The sequence below is a fragment of the Nyctibius grandis genome, chromosome Z (assembly GCF_013368605.1).
Source record: "Nyctibius grandis isolate bNycGra1 chromosome Z, bNycGra1.pri, whole genome shotgun sequence".
NCBI lineage: Eukaryota > Metazoa > Chordata > Aves > Nyctibiiformes > Nyctibiidae > Nyctibius > Nyctibius grandis.
Window position 1 is genome coordinate 12,011,327 of NC_090695.1, and position 19,952 is coordinate 12,031,278.

The window sequence follows — 19,952 nt, forward strand, 5'->3', positions numbered from 1 at the left end:
AGTCGGTCACACCTGAAGTTTTAGAAAAATTAAACTAGATATAGTATTAAGAGGTCAGTCTGTTGAAAACTTTTAACTTTTTATCGTTATCTCTGTCATGACCTATAAAACAGTAATTCCTGAATTATATATAAGATCATCTGAATGCACTATGTTCAAAATGCATTTATTTTACTCCTATATTTAGGCTTATAAAGATGTTAAAAATGCAAATACTTTACGAAATAAATAGGAACACATTCCAGAAATAGTCACATAACATTCTGCAGAGGCACAACTGCAGAAATCTTTGCCAAAAAGGTCTCATGCTCAGCCTGAACTTTTGTGCTATTCCATTCTCCCAGTTACAGAGAAATAAAATGCATTCTGCCCATTCACTAAGAACATCACCATTCTGGCCAGCATTTGATCCATTGTAAGTAACCATATCAGCCAACAGATGCAGCACTAATTGTGAAAGAACTGTGTATTATTCGTGATCTCTCTCAACATGCTTTGAAAATATATCATTCCAAAATGTAAATTTTACCTTTAGCTGAAAGTAGTTACAAAATAAACTGTTTCAGACACAACAGGTAAGAGTCAGAACTCACCCGTTTGGTATTTCTGAAATCCTCCGCCATATTTTCTGTTATGTTCTGTAGTGTCTGTAATTGCATAGCCATTTCCTGCTGCTTTGTGGAAAAGCATTCTTTGCCAATTACTTTGGATGGAAGCCCTGAAGAAGCCCTGTCATCTTCATGTACTATGTTCCAAGTCGCACTGTCTCTAGCAGAATCTGACTTCTTATCTTCCTTTTGCACTTGGCTTGATATATTTTTCAGATGATTGTCTTGAAATAAAAAAAAAAAGGGTGCACCAACATCACCGAATACACTGCAAACATTTAAGTACTTCAAGTAATTAGGCATAGCTGTGCTATAGCTAATAGTATGCTTTAGGAAGCAGAAATCATCACAAAAGAAGTCAAATGTACAAATGTTTTGATTTGTAAGACTGAAAAACAAGGAAATGAGTTGGGGAAAAGCTGCAGGTTTTCTGTGGGAGGTAATAGTATTACAAGAAAAGTGTATAGCTTTTTTTTCTGATTTAAAAATGAAATGGTTTACCTTTCTCCTGAAGCACCTTGGGTGGAATTGCATTAGTAACAGAAGCTGCCATGTGACGAAGTTTTGCAGCAGATGGAATTTCAAACTTCTCGTTTTGCTCTGCAGTAGTTACCTCTTCCGCGGACTCGGGTATCATGGGCAAATTGTGAAGGATGTCACTGTCTTCAATGTCAATCACGCTGATATATTCATGTTCACTCTAAACAAGAACAAGATTATGAAGAACTATACAGTATGTGTTTTGCATACACTGCTTACAGTACATTGTTAACCATTTGCTGTGTTTACCTCTTACCACTTTGAGTTGAAAGAATTTTTGTTTTGGAAACAAAACAACTACAATCTTCCCTACTGTAATATACAACTAACTCATCCAGATCTAAATAACCCAAATTCATGAGGTAAGACAAACAGTATACTTGAAATGTATTTCAACCATATGTACACTAGACCACTAACCAAATCAGGAGCATCTGACAGAAAGGATGGTAATGGTCTCTCATTCACTTCAGTGGGGAATCTCAGGTTTAAATACATGTCTGGTGGTAGCATCTCAGGGGCACTAGATGATTCTATGACAAAATAATAATAGTCAGTATTATATTGACAATAAAAGCCATGAAACTTCAGACAAACTATTTGGAAACAGGTCTGCATTCTCTACATTATAAGAAAAGCTTTGATTAGCATTTCTTTTAAAAAATAAAGACAGACAATGTAGCTTAATAGGCTTCTTTAATGTTTGCTTCTAACAATAAATTACTGAATTATTTTTCATTTTGGTTATAAATTCACAGAAAAATACTCAAAAGATTAAAACCAAAGCAACATGCTGCAGTCTAAATTGCTATTAATTTCCAATTCCCTCCTGAATATGTTAAAAAAAAATAAAAAGCTGTATCTTTACTTGATCTAAATAAAAGATACTACTTGGCTAGAAAGACCTCTAATAAACTATCTGCAAAGAAGTCATGTGATGTAGTAAAATAATCTTCCAAATGGAACAACTCTGTTGAATTTTAAAAGAAAGGAAAAATTAGTATGTTCTCTTGGTACCACAGTGAAAATACTTAGGTACTGAATTCTACATAGCACATTTTATCAAGGATTTATAAAATGGGGAGAGCAAACCCAAACCAAATAAATCTTCTTTAAACCAAAACCAAAGTTACCTTCTATTTTTTGCTCTGCAAACTGACCCAAAAGATGACTGATTGGGAGTAAAATTCGTCCTTGAGACTGGAACATTGTTACTTGCCATATAGCTATTACACAACTTAGCAGATGCATGGAACAACTGTATAATTAGCTGAGCTACTACAGCTTGATTTTGTGTGGAGCTGTGATCTGTCTTAACATCCCACTGGTCAATCCATTTGGTCTACATAACACCAACTCCCCAAGATTAAGTGGCACTAAAATCAAGCTAAAATCCACAAATGTTCCTCCTTATACAGGATTACAAAAGCATAGGTATGCTGCAGCATGAAAAATTCCAGCCAAACTTTTAATAAACAGTATTATAATTATTCCACATTTGGCTTCAAGAAGTCAGATAAATTAGCATCTTGTTATCTATATCCTTCATCAAGCTACCTCATGTACAAAAACCATGTTAACAATGTAATATTTTTATAGACTTCCCAAACAACAAATGAAGTAGAGAAAGACTGAAGCCACACCTGACACAGGAACAGACATGACTGACTCATTTTTTTGAGCTTCAGAAACCTCATTTCCAGCACCGATTCCAACATCCTGATAGGATTTGGTCACTTGATAGGAAAAAAAACAAAACCAAAATGCATGAATTTAAGGCAAGTAAAGACACTGATGGCATTATCTGAATGTACATTTCTGATTTCCCAGCTCCCAGTCAAAGCAAAGTTGAAGGGGAAGAGTCAGGGAAACAATTTCACTCACATGTGAAACACTGTCTAAAATACATTTAGATAAAGTCAAGCCAAGTTAAAAGGAGCTTTCAGAAAAAGTCCCAGCAGAACTGACTTACAGAAAGCATGTGGAGACTCTCATATAATCACATCAGTAATTTAACCAGTAATATTTTTATTTACAACTTTTTTAACTAATATCCTATAATAATGGGACAGAGTCCAGTTGGAGCCCTGTGTCTAGCGGAGTCCCTCAAGGGTCGGTACTGGGACCAGTACTATTCAATATAATCATTAATGACTTGGATGAGGGAATAGAGTGCACTGTCAGCAAGTTCGCTGAGGACACAAAACTGGGAGGAGTGGCTGACACACGGGAAGGCTGCGCAGCCATTCAGAGAGACCTGGACAGGCTGGAGAGTTGGGCGGGGAGAAACTTAATGAAATATAACAAGGGCAAGTGTAGAGTCCTGCATCTGGGCAAGAACCACCCCATGTACCAGTACAAGTTGGGGACAGAGCTGTTGGAGAGCAGCATAGGGGAAAGGGACCTGGGGGTCCTAGTGGACAACAGGATGACCATGAGCCAGCAGTGTGCCCTTGTGGCCAAGAAGGCCAATGGCATCCTGGGGTGGATTAGAAGGGGTGTGGTTAGCAGGTCAAGAGAGGTTCTCCTCCCCCTCTGCTCTGCCTTGGTGAGGCCGCATCTGGAATATTGTGTCCAGTTCTGGGCCCCTCAGTTCAAGAACGCCAGGGAACTGCTAGAGAGAGTCCAGCGCAGAGCCACGAAGATGATTAAGGGGGTGGAACATCTCCCTTATGAGGAGAGGCTGAGGGAGCTGGGTCTCTTTAGCTTAGAGGAGACTGAGGGGTGATCTCATTAATGTTTATAAATATGTAAAGGGCAAGTGTCAAGAGGATGGAGCCAGGCTCTTCTCAGTGACATCCCTTGACAGGACAAGGGGCAATGGGTGCAAGCTGGAGCACAGGAGGTTCCACATAAATATGAGGAAAAACTTCTTTACCGTGAGGGTGACTGAACACTGGAACAGGCTGCCCAGAGAGGTTGTGGAGTCTCCTTCTCTGGAGACATTCAAAACCTGCCTGGACGCGTTCCTGTGTGATATGGTCTAGGTAATCCTCCTCCGGCAGGGGGATTGGACTAGATGATCTTTCAAGGTCCCTTCCAATCCCTAATGTTCTGTGATTCTGTGATTCTGTAATTTATCTTCCAATATCTTCTGGTTTAGTACTTTTTGAAACAAAAAGTTACAGCACAAAAACCTATTTTTCTCTTTAAAATTTTACTTCATTTTGGAAACTGACCAAATATCACAATTAACAAGAAGCAATACTAGAAATAGTTGGTTGCTGTAGGTCACACAGGTAGCACTTACCTGGGTGAGTATTTGTACTTGCATCTTGAGTTTCTGCTGTTTTTTTTCCTGTAGAAGCCATGTAATGTAGATTTGCTGAAGTAGTAATTGCTTCCCCCATTGTGTCTAAAATGTGACAATACACAATGTGTCCACAAATAATGCAAGAATTAGAAATCTATGAAAGCAATGATACTAACTCAAAACTAAGGGCTCCAACAGATTTTTCTTTGCATTTCTGACAGATAATTTTAACCTTTCTCTAAGCATACTTCATGAACGATTTCAAGAACAGTTCGTACTACCTGCCTTCTGTGAATATGCAACTGTATTGAAACTTACAATGTTACACTGAATTAGAATCAAGGCTCAGTTTGGACGTGTAATTTTAAAATTAAATATGCTGTACAATAACAATTTGTTTCATGTTTAAAAGGGGGGAAACATTTATGACATATATACCTTTATTTCTGTATTGATGTTTCTACAGAGCTTTGCGAGCCAGTATTTCTCTAAAGCCAATTTCAGAGAATGGATTGCATTTTTTCCTCTGATAGGACTAAATATTGCCCTGAATTAATGTACTAGAAAGAAGCAAATCTTTCTATAGGTGTGGTCTTCATTTTGCAAGCTAAAAATACTGTAAACATTCAGTTTCTTTTAAAAGCCTTATTACATTTCATGGAATTAGAATATGCAGGCAAATAAAGTTAGAATATCTTTTAAAAAGAAATGAACTGATTTAGAATTTGAAAGCATTGTTTACAGGATTCTTCTGATGAATCGCATGAACTGTGAACCACAGTTACTGAAAAACACTCAACATATGGTTATTTCTTGAAGTCTATTCTTTGTAAACATAAATACAAGATTATCACTTATTTTCAAGAAAACTTAAAATAATTCTATAATTTTCAGAAGAATTATTCTGAGTTTACAGATAATTGATACGAGATCTTAAATGTGTATGCATCCCTCTCCACTCCAATCCCCTAAAAACCGACTATTCAAAAAAACCACTGAATATCTGTTGTCCATCCTGACAGATTTTCCTAATTTTCTGAGGAAAGATCCCACAAGCCATTATGCTGTACTGCCCACAGACTACACAATTTGAGTTTTTAACATCTTGATGACTATAGAGTTTTCCTTTGAAATCTAACAATCTTCTGTTCCTTGATTTATTTTATTTAAGCACTCAAAGCATTAAAAAGACTTGTACTTGCCCACTGAGATGAAAGAACCATCTTGCAGGTAAGATGTAGATTTTGCTTGTTCATCCTAATATAAAGAGAAAAAGAACTATCTTAAAAAATAGTTCCAATGGCAATTAAAGGCTTTCTTGATGCTGTTAACTTTCCAATACACCTCCTTTGAGTAATGGTTTGGGGGAAAAAAAAAAAGTCTTTGTAATGTACTTTTCTTACGTGGTTTTTCAATTCTTCTGATCCATTCCAACTTGGTGGAATTACTGACTATGTAACATTCTTTCCCATATGTACCTTGAAGTGATCTTCAGTAACACAAACTCCTTATTCTTCTTTAAGTATATGCTATCTCTGCTGTACCATAATTAACGTCTCCCAGGTCTGGTGAGGCTCTCCAGCTGCTGTGCTGGACAGGGAAGTCTCAAAGAAAGTGTGGTATGGACCAAAAATAGAGCCTGCTGCTCTGGGTAGAGATCTAGCTTTAAATCTGGTAGTGTTCTAGCTTGAAATCTGGTACTTGCAAGGATAACCCCCAAATATGTTAAAAGATATCAAAAAGGCCTAGGCAAACAAACAGCAGAAGTGGATAAATCAAAACCAGCTTGATGAAGACTTTCTCTTCTCAGTTTCTTGGCTGAGTCAGAACTGAGACCTCGTGCCCCCCATTCTCACTCTTATATTGTCATCACCTAGCCTCATGTGAAAAGAGTAATGCCTGGGTCATTTGTCCTAGCATTATTGCTAGGCTGAAAATATATTTTTTTTTAAGCAATTAGCGTTTGTGTATATATTTACTTAAAATGTACATACAGACAAATATCCTATCAAACTAGACAAGCTCATGTCCCAGGAAAAACAAAAGCAACCTTGTAATACTTTATAAAAATAAATCTCTTGTTTACAGGAAATGCAAATATATGAATGAAACTTTATAAAAATAAATCTCTTGTTTACAGGAAATGCAAATATATGAATGAAAGATATATACTGTTTCTAGGCTACAGCCTGGAAGGGACTGTTTGGGTTTATGGTTTCCTGCTTCTTTCTTTCCTTCTTTCCTGTTAATACTTGAATGGAAAAAGGCAAAGACAAAAACGTTTTTCTGTACCCCAGTTCCTGATTCAACATCTATCACTGTATCACTAATACAGATGGTGGAGTCATCTGGGCAGAAGGACACACTTGGTTTCTTCTTTTCCTCCTCTTTCATTTGTTTCTTATCACGCCTCTTTTGCCTGTCAACACATTAATTATAAATAAAAAATAAGAACTGCACTGAAATAATAAAAATACCTATCATTGTTTTCTAAGAAATATTACTATTAAGAAATACACACTGAAAAAAGGTGGAAAACACAAACACAACTGTTGCATACAGATCAGATCAAAGCACTACTTTTGCCTACCAGAAATCTACATAAAATTGTAGTAGGAACTCATAAAAATAGTTAACAATCACAACAAAATCTATTAATTGTCTAATAAGGTATTTATATCAAATATTACAAACTGGATAACATTCCATATCTATATTTTGTGTATAATAAAATAATCATTGCTACACAAAATGGCTCTAAGGAATCTATAAGAAATACTCCACGAAGAAACAAACCTCTGTTATCGTTGAAACTTTCTAATTAACTATTTCACAAAAAAGTTGCAAATTTTCTTTAATATCTGATAAGTATATTATAAGACAATTGTAGCTGCAAGCATTTCAGCTGACAACATCAAAACAGGTATTCTAAACTCCAGCTGCAGCTACTTACGTATGAATTGTTTTTCACCTTAAGAGTGAAAAACTCATCTCTGACTCTGTGCTTCCAACTGCCAGAGTTAAATGCATCATAATCAGAAGCAAGTGTTCCGTTCTAGATGCAATGATGCCATTAACTCTTCCATAGAAAACACAGATCTGTGAAAACCGTGAATCTATTGATATTATATGAGAACTGAACAAATATATGCATGCAGTTTAAACAAACTGTTTTAACTGCTTGTGCAATCAATTAACAAAGAATAAATAAAATTTCAAAAGTAATGAATAACATACCTAGCAAAACAACATAAAATATCCCTTCAGCAGGAATTTTACTAATCACTGTCTGGATTCAGAAACAGAGTCTGTATCTTGAATTATACTGAAAGAGTATAACCCCTTCCTTCTTGAAGACTACTACTAACAGTGATGATACGCAGTGCAGGCAGTAGCCTACTAAGATTCACTGTGTAAGCAGCAAAGCATTTCATAAACAGTGTATAGCAAACAGCCAGATGATAACAAGACTTTAAACCACAGATACTGGTATGAAAACCATTTCCCCTTGAATCTTCTTCCTATCGGCCTGGTAACAGCAACAACCCCTTCATGTGCTAATGCTTTACTTGTCCTGCTGTGTCTTTACTAATATTTGCTACTTTATTCTCCTCCAAGAGAATTACATCCAATCCCACTTTATTTGAAGCTGCTGTAAAGACTCCCACTGATTTCAAAGCTAGAACGTACAGGTTACAAGTAAGTCCTTCAAAATGAAGGCCCACTTTAAAAGTTTGGCTTGCCTTTTTCTATTATTCTGCACATCTCTTAGTTCAAATGGTTCAACATCAGTTTTTAGTAACTGGATAGGTTCAGTTTGGTCTTGTCCAAAGGAAGTACTGGGCACAGTATGGTGCTGGTGGCGTTTCTCAAATGCAATGAGATCTTGAAGCGGAATGAGTTTTGGTGCCTGAAAGCGTTCAGAGAGAGAAAGAAGCAAAAATGAAACAATGATACAGGGAACAGGGGAAACCCAGTCAGACTGCATGAAAAGAGCAGGTCCAGTTTGGATCTCAGCTATACAAACACAACTCCTGTAGCAATTTGTAGAGAAAGTGAAAATGCAGTATTAACAGCATCAGACCAGAATCTCAGCTAATGCGTACATGTGTAAACTATTTTCTGAAAGTAAAATAAAAGAGATTAATTTTCTTCACAGAATGTATTTCACTAATATTTGCATTTCTAATGTATGTAGTTGAGGATGAAGATAGGAACAGTGCAATGTAGACAAGGACTGAAGAGGCACCTTTCAAGGAAAAACATTTCTATTCAACTGGAATGGCAAGGATATGAAAGTCTATCAGAACAACATTTTTCAAAACATCAAGTTCTCAACATCCAGAAGATATGATTTTCTTAGCAAGCCTTATAGCATTCGATTTCTGCCCTTACAAAGACGGATTTCTTGCTGCGTTCTTTGTATTTCTGTAAATAATTCTACTTAAATTTCTTGTAAAAACAGAACTATTTTTTACCATATAAAAATATGATTCAGTACTTCAGATAGTAAATTCCTTACATTCATTACTAACGGGCTGAATGTTGATGAACTATGGACTGTGGAATCAGTCTAACGTGTTTAAAAACATCTGCAAGCTTGCAGCCTGCCTCATATTGACACTCCAATAAGAAAGTACCTTAGTTCCAGATCCCTTATGGTAGCTGTGCTAAATGCCTCCAAATTCCATAGTCTGGAAACATTAACTTATTTTTGATGAACAAGAAACCATGAAACTGAAAAAATGCTACAACTTAGAAAAACATATAATTAAAATTCAGTACCTCCTTTTTTTGAGGTAAATTAGCATGGAGCAGTGATATCCCTGTGTGCTGTAGCGTTTCTCTGCATTCAGTCTCCCTTGTTGCAGGTTTAACAGGTATTAAAGTAGTAGTGATTGGCTGCCTTACAACTGGTGGAAGTCTAGGTACTGGGTCAAGTTGCAGCTGCAACAGTGGAATATCAGCCAGGTTCTGAGTGATCAGTGCTTCGTCCCTATTCACACTTGCAGAAAACTGTTGCTGAGGTGAAACTTCTTGCTGTCCTTCATGCTGATCCAGATTCAGCTGTTTGGGAGGTCCCTTATGCACTGTTTCTGCCCATCTTTTTTCTTCCTCATGCACTTGCCTTGGGATCTCAGGGTCATATCTGTTCATGCTGAAATTTTCTTTTGACTTACTCTTTCTTGGTGTGTATGATGATTGACGGTTCCATAAGGAATCTGATGAACTCCAAGCTACTCGTGGTACTGGCGGTGGTCTAGCAAAAGCTGATGACATTTCTATTGGATGTAAAAATGCTGGTTTGAAATGATAACCTGATTCAAGCTTAAGCAAAGGAAATCCATTTGAGTAATTCATTTTTTTTTCAATAGGGATAAACTTTGGTGTTTTATGGATGTCTGAGGAAGGAGCTAGGAGACGAAGTGGTTTAGTAGGTGCTGAAGAATGCAAATCTTGAGACGGCGGCATAAATCCTGTTTCTTTGCTGTGGCCTTCTAATAGGCATAACGGAACATTCACATCCAGATGATTCTAAATCAGAAAAGCAAACAAAACAGCATTTACAAGTACCTTGAAATAGCAACCACACACTAAATGTGCACAAAAATGGTATAAATCTTTTTTGTCTCCAGCAATGACTACCAAAATATTTCCTAATTCAACAGGACAGGAACACATCAGATATACGGAACAGTCTTCATAAACGATACTTTGATATACCTACTTTTATATGGCCATTGTTGCTTTCATCTCTTAAACCATTCCTTGGTTGAAAATCAGAGCTCTTTTGCCCAGGCTTTCCTTTATCTTCTTGAGTGGGCAGTTGTGTTTCTGGAGAGCCACTGCCTTCGCCAGTGTGTGCAGGCTGGCTTCCTTGCAGGTGAACAGATTGATGCTGTTGCAAAATTTGTTGAACATTTGGCAAGCTGGCAAAGGACGACTGCACTATTTGCATTAAACTCATGAAGCTGATTTGCTGTAGCTGCATACATATACAAAGTTAACACTGTAAACAACTTCAACAGGAATCTTAGCAAAAATTCTATGTCTAGGCTATAACTGTTCATTATCCTGTTAATATATGTGACAAAATAAACAACATCCCAAAGTTTCAATAATGATTCACTTCTATGATTGTTTATTGTAATGGACTTTCTTTTAAGATACATTAAATACCTGCTACAGACAGGTTATGCTAAAGCAAGACAAATTCCTTCACTTTTTTTGTGAAGTTTAAGTAAATGTAAGGTCACATAAAATTGTCTCAATGTACTAACAAAAATTAAATCCTAGTATAGCTGCAAAGTTATTACAGCTTCAGAATTTTTCCTAATTTGTACTACTAGAGCACACTGAGCTATGTAAACTAAAACACACTCAAACTTATTATATTACTCATTTGGTTGAGTTAAAAGCAAAAGCTAAATCTAAAATAAGTTTTCACAGTAGTTTACATGGAAATGGAAATCTCTTTCAAAAACAACCATACACAGAATAGCTTTAAAACAGTAATTATCTTCATTGTTCTAAATAATACAGTTCGTACTGTGAACACTATTTTCAATAATGCGATGCTCTCACCTGAATTAACTTAAACATTTCATCTTGGAGCATATGCCTGACAGTTTCTGATGTGTTTAGTTTCTCTTCTGTAGGGACTTCTTCCTTGACTTCTTGCTTGTTTGCACAAATGGAAGTACTGGAGGCAACACTTGACATCGTTGACACAACAGTGTGAGAAGGCTGACCATCACTTGCAGAAATATCTGTATTACTTAAGAAGGAAAAGAACAAAGCTATGAAAAACATTCATAGTTCAGAACACCTGTGTGAGGCTGTCTTAAATCAATCCAAAAAATTTTAAAGATATCTTCATTTTACTAATGCATAATGAATTTGTAGGAACAATTTAATAATTAACACTCACAATCTTCATTGGAGAGTAAGACAGACATCTTTTTCCTAACGCTTCCTAATATACTGAATGAAAAACAGTAGTAAAGATGTAAGTTCTATGTTATTTTTTTAGTCACAAGGGTATCTGAAATGTTATCTTCACTAGAGATACGGGCAGAAAACAATGATTTAATAGAAAGAGGGCCTGGTTAGTCATAAAACCAAACAGCTGATGGAAAATGGAGAAGGACATTAGCTAAAATAAGAGAGATGGCAGATTCACTTAAATAATTAAATGTGCTTTTATATATTTGAAATTAAAAATCAACAACAAAATTTCAGATCAGAAAACAATTAAAATTAAAATAACATGCATCAGATGATACAATATATTGAATTTTCTCATGGAGATGAAAAGATCTTTCAGTAGGTGAAGACTATTAAGTAGATAAGTCCTTAAATGAAGAAGAGAGGGTTAGGATTTACATTAAGTTATAAAGAAACGGAAGGGCTTTACCCACATCAACAGAAATTGACGCAAAAGACATTTCTCTATTTAAGAAAAGTGCTGACATTGCTACGGGTACAGGCAACCTTTGGAGGATTTTTCACAACTGAACAGGTCGGCCTCCAAGCGTATGAGGAAACAGAAGCATAAAGCAACGCGGCTAATGGGTAATACTGAAAGGTTTTGGATATGTAATATGCGTGAAGGGGCACAGGAAATCTTTTGGAAGGCAATTAGAATGCTTAAGCATTGCCCAAAATCCTAAAAGTTTGAGAAAAATTTTTTTTAAAAAGCTGGCATGAAAAACTCAAGAAGGAAACGAGATTAGAGACACATGAAAATAAAATTCAAAGGGATGTGTAGTTCAGATCTTCCTCTAAACTGAAAAAACTCAGAGGACTGTTCTAGAAGTGAAAGCCTGAGATTGACTCCTGACCCCTTTTCCCAATTCCAGCATTCTTCCTGTTTATAGAAATATTATGTATATATTTATGTGTATCTAGCAGTTGCTGTAGGACATATACATTTTAATAATTTTATAAAAATATGGATATAAGTTTATAATGTTATTGTTTAGGTGTTTTATGTAACAATATATCTTTTATAGTAATATTATATAATAACAATTATTCTGTCTGGAACGAGAAAACAAACTTCTCTTGAAATCTGGTAGCTCTGAAGTAACATGTTCAGTTCATGTGATATGCTGGACAACAAGCAAAAGTGCATGATCCTCAAGGATTACAGTACAAAAAGGTTTCAGGAAAGGCTACTTAGGACGACAGTTTGCAAGTACAATATACTATACCTGCAAATATTTTGTAATCAAATCTACACATTATGTTACTTCAGACTTAAAATTTAATAGGGATAGTCCATTTTTTATTATATAAAACATTATAGGTTTATCTTACCTGGGAACTTCTGCATCTTGTTCTAAAGAGAATGAGTGATAAATGGTGCTAGTAACAACCTCCGCCATGCTATAAAGAAAAAAAAGAGAATTGCAAATACTATAAAAATTTGATAAGCTGTTTATTTTCATTTTATATACACTTATATACATATATATGTGTGTGTTTGTGTGTATATATAGGTGTATATAAAAACTCCTGAAAAAGTATTTTAATTAGTATGAGATAAAATACCTGAAAGTCACCTGATCAGAGCTATATTGATCTGCATTTCTTCAGTTACTGCATTACACTGCAATTTGAGCTGGCAAATATTGACATTCATGCTTTGTCTCCCTAGCAATCAGAAACTGACTCAAACAAAAGCACTGAAAAGGTTCTGGCTATTCAACAAAAACAGCAGGCAAAAAAGAGGTTGATCTGAGTTGACAAAAGAAGAGAAAATCCAATGTAAGCAATACTGTTAATATCACTACAATCTGCACTCCTAAAAAAGAAAAGCCAGTATTGTAAGAAATCCTTGAGGGGCATCTTATGTGCAGTTATTTTTGCTTCTTTCAAAACAAAAATAAATCCATTTAAAATAGTAGAGGATTCTAAGTCTTTCTAGAATTTGGCCATTTAAAAGTTTTTCACAAACTTTATATATACACACCAATATTTATTTATATGCTATCACAATTAATAAGATATTCTAAATATTAAGACATTCAGGCACGGTATATCAGAGGAAAAGGTTTCATTACTACAAATTTGGTGGAATCAAGAAGAAAGCTAATTGAAATAATAAAAATAGATTGGTAATTTTCTGTCATTAAAACAAATAAAGAAATCTCAAAAGACCAAGATTCCTCACAGTAAACATTATGAACCCTGCTTTTACAGAATGTAATTTCTTCCCTTTAAAAACTTCAAAGAAATCACACTGAGCAGTAATCTATTCAAACAGATGATGTGACACTCAGGTTTATGCACTGTTTCTATAATTCTATATATATTATATTATAAATGTAGAGATATTTTAAAACATAAAATTTTATAAAGATCATAATGAAGTAAATTTTTTACGTTGTGTAAAATGCCACCATCTCTCTTTCAGGAGCTAACAAGCTTACTGCCCACATCCATTTTTATCTCACCTTCTGCTTCCTAGACAACAACCTCTCTTTCTTGTATGTTGTGTAATAAATTAACTGTTAAAATTTCCTAGAATAACAGCTGTCCACCTGTATTTAGCCTGAAGATACTGCTCCTATTTCAGGTCTGGAGAAGGAAAAGCGTATCTGAAAGCTCTTGCAGTTATTCCCAGATATAAAATACACCTTCCCACAATCCATGCCTCTTTTATTTGATCATTACTAAAACAAGCACTCATCCCCCCAGCACTTTGTATATATGAAATGCCTATACATGTGAAATAGAAGATGACTGAAATTTTGTTTCAAACTATGAGTTTGGTGCTATAAACAACAGCAAGAACCCACTGAGATTTCACTGGATACCATAATTAACCAAACTACTTTAGACTTTTAAGCAAAGTTAAAAAAGAAATTAAAATAACAAAAAGTCTCTCACGCATTTTGTTCAGCCTTTCCTTCCCTTGTTCTTTCCATCTTTTGATCTTCCTGAGAACTATCTACACCTGAAATGGAGGCCTGCTGGAATATAAAAAGATGCATCTGAACTTGTAAATTTTTATATCCCCCTTCTGCTTCAATAAAATATTATTTTATTAGCCTAAGGCAAACATACTTTTGATTAATCAACCACTTGAAAAAATCTGACTGAAAAATAATCAAAATTACATACTTATCGGAGGACAGCTACAGATAAGGAAATATCCTAATGATTCCTCTGAGCATCTTTCTTTTTAAGTCATTATTATGAGTTTTTATTTTCAAAGTCATATAGTACCCTGCAAATATACTCTGCTAACCTCAGACCCCCTAGGTAAAGATGAAAATTATACACAAACTGTCTACAAACTAAGAAATTGAAACAAATGCAGGATTTAACACATGCCACAGATTCACTATAGTAAAATGCATTGTAGAATTGAAGACCGCAATACATTTCTTGTTTCTAATCCCATTAACAGCACTGAATTTAGAGTACTACAGGCAGGTAAACCGATGGCACTGCAATTCACATTTCAGCATAACAGCCCTTACCCAATTTCAAAGAAAGGAGACTTATGACCAAAGATGATACATGAAAAAGCAAAGCTCGTTTACATATCCAGACTGAGTTTTCAGACAGGAGCAAAATAAACATCTTTATATATTTAATTTAAAAACAAGCAAGCATGCAAACAAGTGTTAGTCTTTACTTAATCACCCTGTGACAACTTCAGAGACAGCATGCATATTTAAAGAAAAAAAAGTTGCTAATACAGCTTTCTAGTACAACAAAATACACATAAAAACCTAGTCTACAAACCAGAAGACCATCTGTTTTTTTTTAAATTTACATGCTTTTATGTATATGTGTGCATACATAATCTTATATATTTATATGTAGTGATACACATTATATAGATTTAATGTAACTTTTATATATATAATTATATATATTATATATAGGCATACACACAATTTTACAAACAATTAATCAGTTTTCAGAAGTGCTCACAGCAGATCTCACTTTACTACTGAATAATTACTTGTGGCTTTTATTACTGATTTAAGCAGGGAAAAAAGTTCACCAATCCTAAAAGCTTTAAGCCCTCAATTTCTTAAGTATATTGAGGAATTCAAGATATTTTGAAAAGAGTATTCTTCATAATTTGATGTTTCTGTTATAAGACGGCAACTTGCCTTTCCTTTTCGATGTTCTACAGGTTTGATCTTGACAGAGCTATTGGAGCTTTTTGGAGTTTCATATGGCTCCTCAAAGAATTCTACAAAATAAACACAATTACTCTAAATCAGAAAACTACATGACATAACAGCACTGTTACGTGAAAATTGTCAACTGGTCACATTAGTCCATTTTTTCCCTAGTGAGAAGAAAGGGGTTGAGATGTTTCAGCAAATTCAAAATTTGTGTCATTACTAGTGATGATACAGGCGCCGGAAGGGAAAAAAAAAATAAAGTTTGTTTTCACGGTAGGAATATGATAAACATAACCTATGCATACTCAGCTCTTAGAATTTTCAAATCATATTTTACACAGTTCCATGAATATTTTCGTAATTAAAGTAAATGTGAGAATGAAATATGTTAATATACATTGTCCTATCTCTATAGCAAAAAGAAGTTACATAAGTGAAAAACTGATCAGAAAGCAACAGTATAAAATTTAGTTATAATATAAAACTGACACAATAAAAATTTCAATAGAACAATGAAACAATTAAAACTTTTTCCATTTTTTGATTAAATAGAGGGACATATAATCCTATTCAGGCAAAACTCCTACTGTTTTATATGTCAGACCATAATAAAAGGATACACCATAAAAACAAACCTTCTCTTTCTGATATTACATCTATCTCCTCCAGAACAAATGGTTCCACATCATTAAGGTCTTCAGTCATATGAGGTACAGAATAATTCCCATGATTAATTTCCTTCTTATCAAAATATTTTGACTTTGTAGACATTCTGGTAATTGGAATTACAAAACGTAATTAACAATAGAAATAATACATTATCTGACTTAGCGTAAGATTGCAGGCTAGTGCATAACTGTAAAATAAACACTGCTGTGATATAATCAATGTTCATATAAATTTTCCGATTTTCACTTAAACCAGGTTAGTATTATTTCTTGGTATAGCTGTTATATTTTAGTGACATTAATGGTACAGTCTTTCAGATGGGCTCTTTTCAGAAAAATGTAACCAACACATATGGTCTACCAAAAATATGGAAGGTATAAACTGCACCAAGACCTGAAAATCATCTGGTTGAGATTACATTTATCTCCCTCACAGAAACTTCCTTTATTAAAAAAAAAACAACCTCTTGTCAGAGAAGACACACAATAATGTCTCAGAATACTAATACCAAAGATCTTTTGTTTCTTTAGTACAGCAGAAGATGAAGAGAAATGGCACAAAGGACTTCAGGTTAAGGAATCTCCATCTTCAGAACTGTGTAAGATACTAACAAAATATCTACTGCCTTTTCCATCTATTTTTCTGACAGGCACAATTATGAATATAGCTAAATTACAGATCCAGGGAAAAATAAACTAACATGAACTCTCAACATGAAGAAAACTACACTAAAGAGAGTGGAAGTTATCTGAATTCTTTGAGAAAACCATGATATCAATTATACCAGAAATCTAGATTCCATTTTTAGATCACTAAGTTTATAAGCAACCATGTACAATTCACTTCATATGCAACAGCTACATTGTTTTCTATGTAGAGGTACGTCTGCTGATGGAGAATATTTAATCTGCTTCATGCAGCTGTAAACAATATGCATGAGTTCGCCTTTGCACTCAAAATTAAACATGCATATAAGACACAATAACAGTAGAACTCCTCATACTGACAGGCTGCTTAGCAGAAAAAAATACTATCAATTAGAGTTCTTAGGTTAAAAAAAAAAAAATTACCCAAAATCAGTTTCACAGAGATCATAGACTTGTACACTCTGGGCATCAAGAGGAGGATTGGCCAGTATGGAAGAGCCTTCATCCATAGTACTTTCTTTCTCTGTCCTAGACTGGGCTTCTGATAGAGATGCAAATTCTTTCACATACTGATTATCCGGACTCTATTAATAACAATAATCATAATGAAAATTCACTAGTTAAAAAAAAAAAAAAAGATACCTGATACTTAAAAAAAGCCCACAATAACTTCATATAGTATGTTTATGGTTAACTTCGTCCTTTTCTCTATTATAGAGCTGAGAAATTCTGGATTTACAGCTGCCTGTGGAACCTGAATTTTGCCCCTTTTTGCATTAAGTGAAGCAATGGTCCTCTGAATTATCCAAAGGAAACATAAAATAAGAGATTTGTCAGTATCAACTGAGCATCAATTGTCAAAGATGGTATGTGACAATTAAATACACTCTATACGAACATATACAATAAGATTTGGTCTTCAACACGCATAATACAAAACTCTAAAATTATCACTGAAGACAGGACGAGAGGCAAAAAGCCATACATAATCATGCAGTTAGATGCACACACAAAATTTTGGCAGTAAGTTGTAAGTAAAATACAGGTAGCACTTGTCAGAAAACAGAAAATACAAACCAAAACCAAGAAAAGAATCTCTTTTGATCTGGGAGAAAAGCCTTCTCAAAAAAAACCCTACAACCCTCTCCCCTCAAAGCCTTTCATGTAGACTTAATTAAAGAGAATATGTGATCCAGTTGTCCCTAAATATAAAATAAAGCAATACTTATCAGGTTCTTTTGGCAAATCTCTTTTACATCAACACACATTCTCCAACTCTGTAACAGTGCTAGACAGAAATCCAAAAGTCACTTTTCACCAGTCTTTAACTAGTTTAAATATTCCAGTCAGACTGTATCTGCACTGTCCTCAAATACAAATGAATCTAAATTCAAGTCTCCCCAGAGAAACCATTTCTTTATTCTGTGTCTTGTTTTTCCATCCTCTATCTCCAATACTAGGTTTCTTCAAAGATGATGTCCAAAACTAGACACAATGGCCAAACTTGGAGGAATTTGCTCAAATAATGTGGTATCTAGATAAATCAGATTTTAAACAGGACTTCCAAAGAGAACTTTAATCTCCAACCAGTCTTCCTATAGACAGAATTCCAATATTCCTGGAACAATTTCCTAACAACTCTTAAAGGAAAGGCTATTAATCAATATTTCAGATTTTACTGAGAACAGAACTATGAAGTATAACATGCGTGTGATTTTCTTTACTGGCATAATTAACTCACACATTCCATTGACACTTACCACATCCTCCTTCTTACCTTAGATGTTATGCTCTTTGTCCGAGATCCATCTCTGTATAACTGTTCCAACAGCCACAAAGAAGTAAGGACAGCAGCTGCTGACATTTTCACACGTATCATTGGGAGAATCTCTTCTAAGGAATCTTGTTTATTGGAACCACAGAGCAGTCTTTTATCAGACCATCTGATCATCCACTCAAGCAATTTTGCAATATTGCTCAACTTACCCATCAATTCTATAGCTAGCTCTTCTCCTGGTACAATATCAACTGTATCTACAGTTTTGTAAATGTATTTAGAAGCCTGAGTTTGCAGACTAGAGAAAGAATGGTTAGGAAAGGTTTGGCTTGCTGGTGCAACAGTGACTCCTTGATTGTTGCTCTGAGCTCTGTAAATTGACTTGTGTTTTAGACCAAACAATCCTTCATTAAGTCCTTTCATTAGGTTACGCACAGGAGGTTCTGTTGTCTGTACAATGGACTGTACAATGGTTGGATTTTTCAAAATATTTTGGTTTTCATTATAGACAGACACTGTTTCAGGATCACAAGATGCCAGGCTGACAGTATAGCAAGACCCTGCTCTAAACACACTCTGACTTCTAATTTTGCCTTGTCGACGTTTTAGTGTTGTATGAACATCAAAAAAGAGTGAGTTTAATTCATGCTCTCGAAGGAGTCCAGAAAAGCTAGTAAGAAATGGAATTCCAAGGTCACTGTACTTTATCAGGTCTCTCTCAAGCACATAACTCAAAAAGAGTTCTAAAAAAATAACATATTCATCATCATCACGTTCAAATTCCCATGCACCAACTATAGGCAAATTACACTGATCATGCGTGTTTTTTCCATATACTTTGTCTTTATGCTTTGTCTTCCAGCTAAGAGCTTTTATCTTGCATGTGGTATTTTTGCTACCTATTTCTCCTTGTGTCTGACGTTCATCATCCCTGTGAGACAACAAACATAAGTACCATTAATGCCAAAATCCATTTTAAGAAGAATTACATGAAAAAATAAGCAAATGCAACATTAGCTCCTTTTCTGCCTCTATTGTTAAAAAAGGGAAATTAACACCCAAATTTACAGTAATATAAGGTTAAATGTCAAATCAATCAAATGCAAAATCCATAGTTTTTAGATAGACAGCAACTCAGCAACTCACAGCAACTCATATATGAAAGGTCACAGCTGATAATAAGTTACACTTCAATAACATATTAGTCACATAGTAACTGATATAACATTGGCAGTTCTAAGATTTGGTAAATTTGTAATCCTTCATTTGATAAATTACCCTAAGTGACAATTATCGTGTTTG

At 34.8% G+C, this 19,952-nt stretch overlaps 1 protein-coding gene across 1 annotated transcript in view; it reads right to left on the minus strand.

The window, feature by feature from the left end:
- The window catches only part of CPLANE1 (ciliogenesis and planar polarity effector complex subunit 1), a 63,220-nt gene that overhangs the window by 13,595 nt on the left and 29,673 nt on the right, over positions 1–19,952 (minus strand). The window contains exons 26-42 of the mRNA XM_068423306.1: positions 18,651–19,581; positions 17,297–17,457; positions 16,193–16,329; positions 15,540–15,622; positions 14,299–14,378; positions 12,724–12,792; positions 10,987–11,179; positions 10,130–10,387; positions 9,187–9,936; positions 8,145–8,311; positions 6,694–6,820; positions 5,604–5,658; positions 4,399–4,503; positions 2,792–2,884; positions 1,569–1,681; positions 1,110–1,308; positions 594–832 (exon numbers count right to left, since the gene is read on the minus strand). Of these exons, the coding sequence (XP_068279407.1) occupies positions 594–832; positions 1,110–1,308; positions 1,569–1,681; positions 2,792–2,884; positions 4,399–4,503; positions 5,604–5,658; positions 6,694–6,820; positions 8,145–8,311; positions 9,187–9,936; positions 10,130–10,387; positions 10,987–11,179; positions 12,724–12,792; positions 14,299–14,378; positions 15,540–15,622; positions 16,193–16,329; positions 17,297–17,457; positions 18,651–19,581 (3,760 nt within the window). The remainder of the gene's footprint in view (positions 1–593; positions 833–1,109; positions 1,309–1,568; positions 1,682–2,791; positions 2,885–4,398; positions 4,504–5,603; positions 5,659–6,693; positions 6,821–8,144; positions 8,312–9,186; positions 9,937–10,129; positions 10,388–10,986; positions 11,180–12,723; positions 12,793–14,298; positions 14,379–15,539; positions 15,623–16,192; positions 16,330–17,296; positions 17,458–18,650; positions 19,582–19,952) is intronic.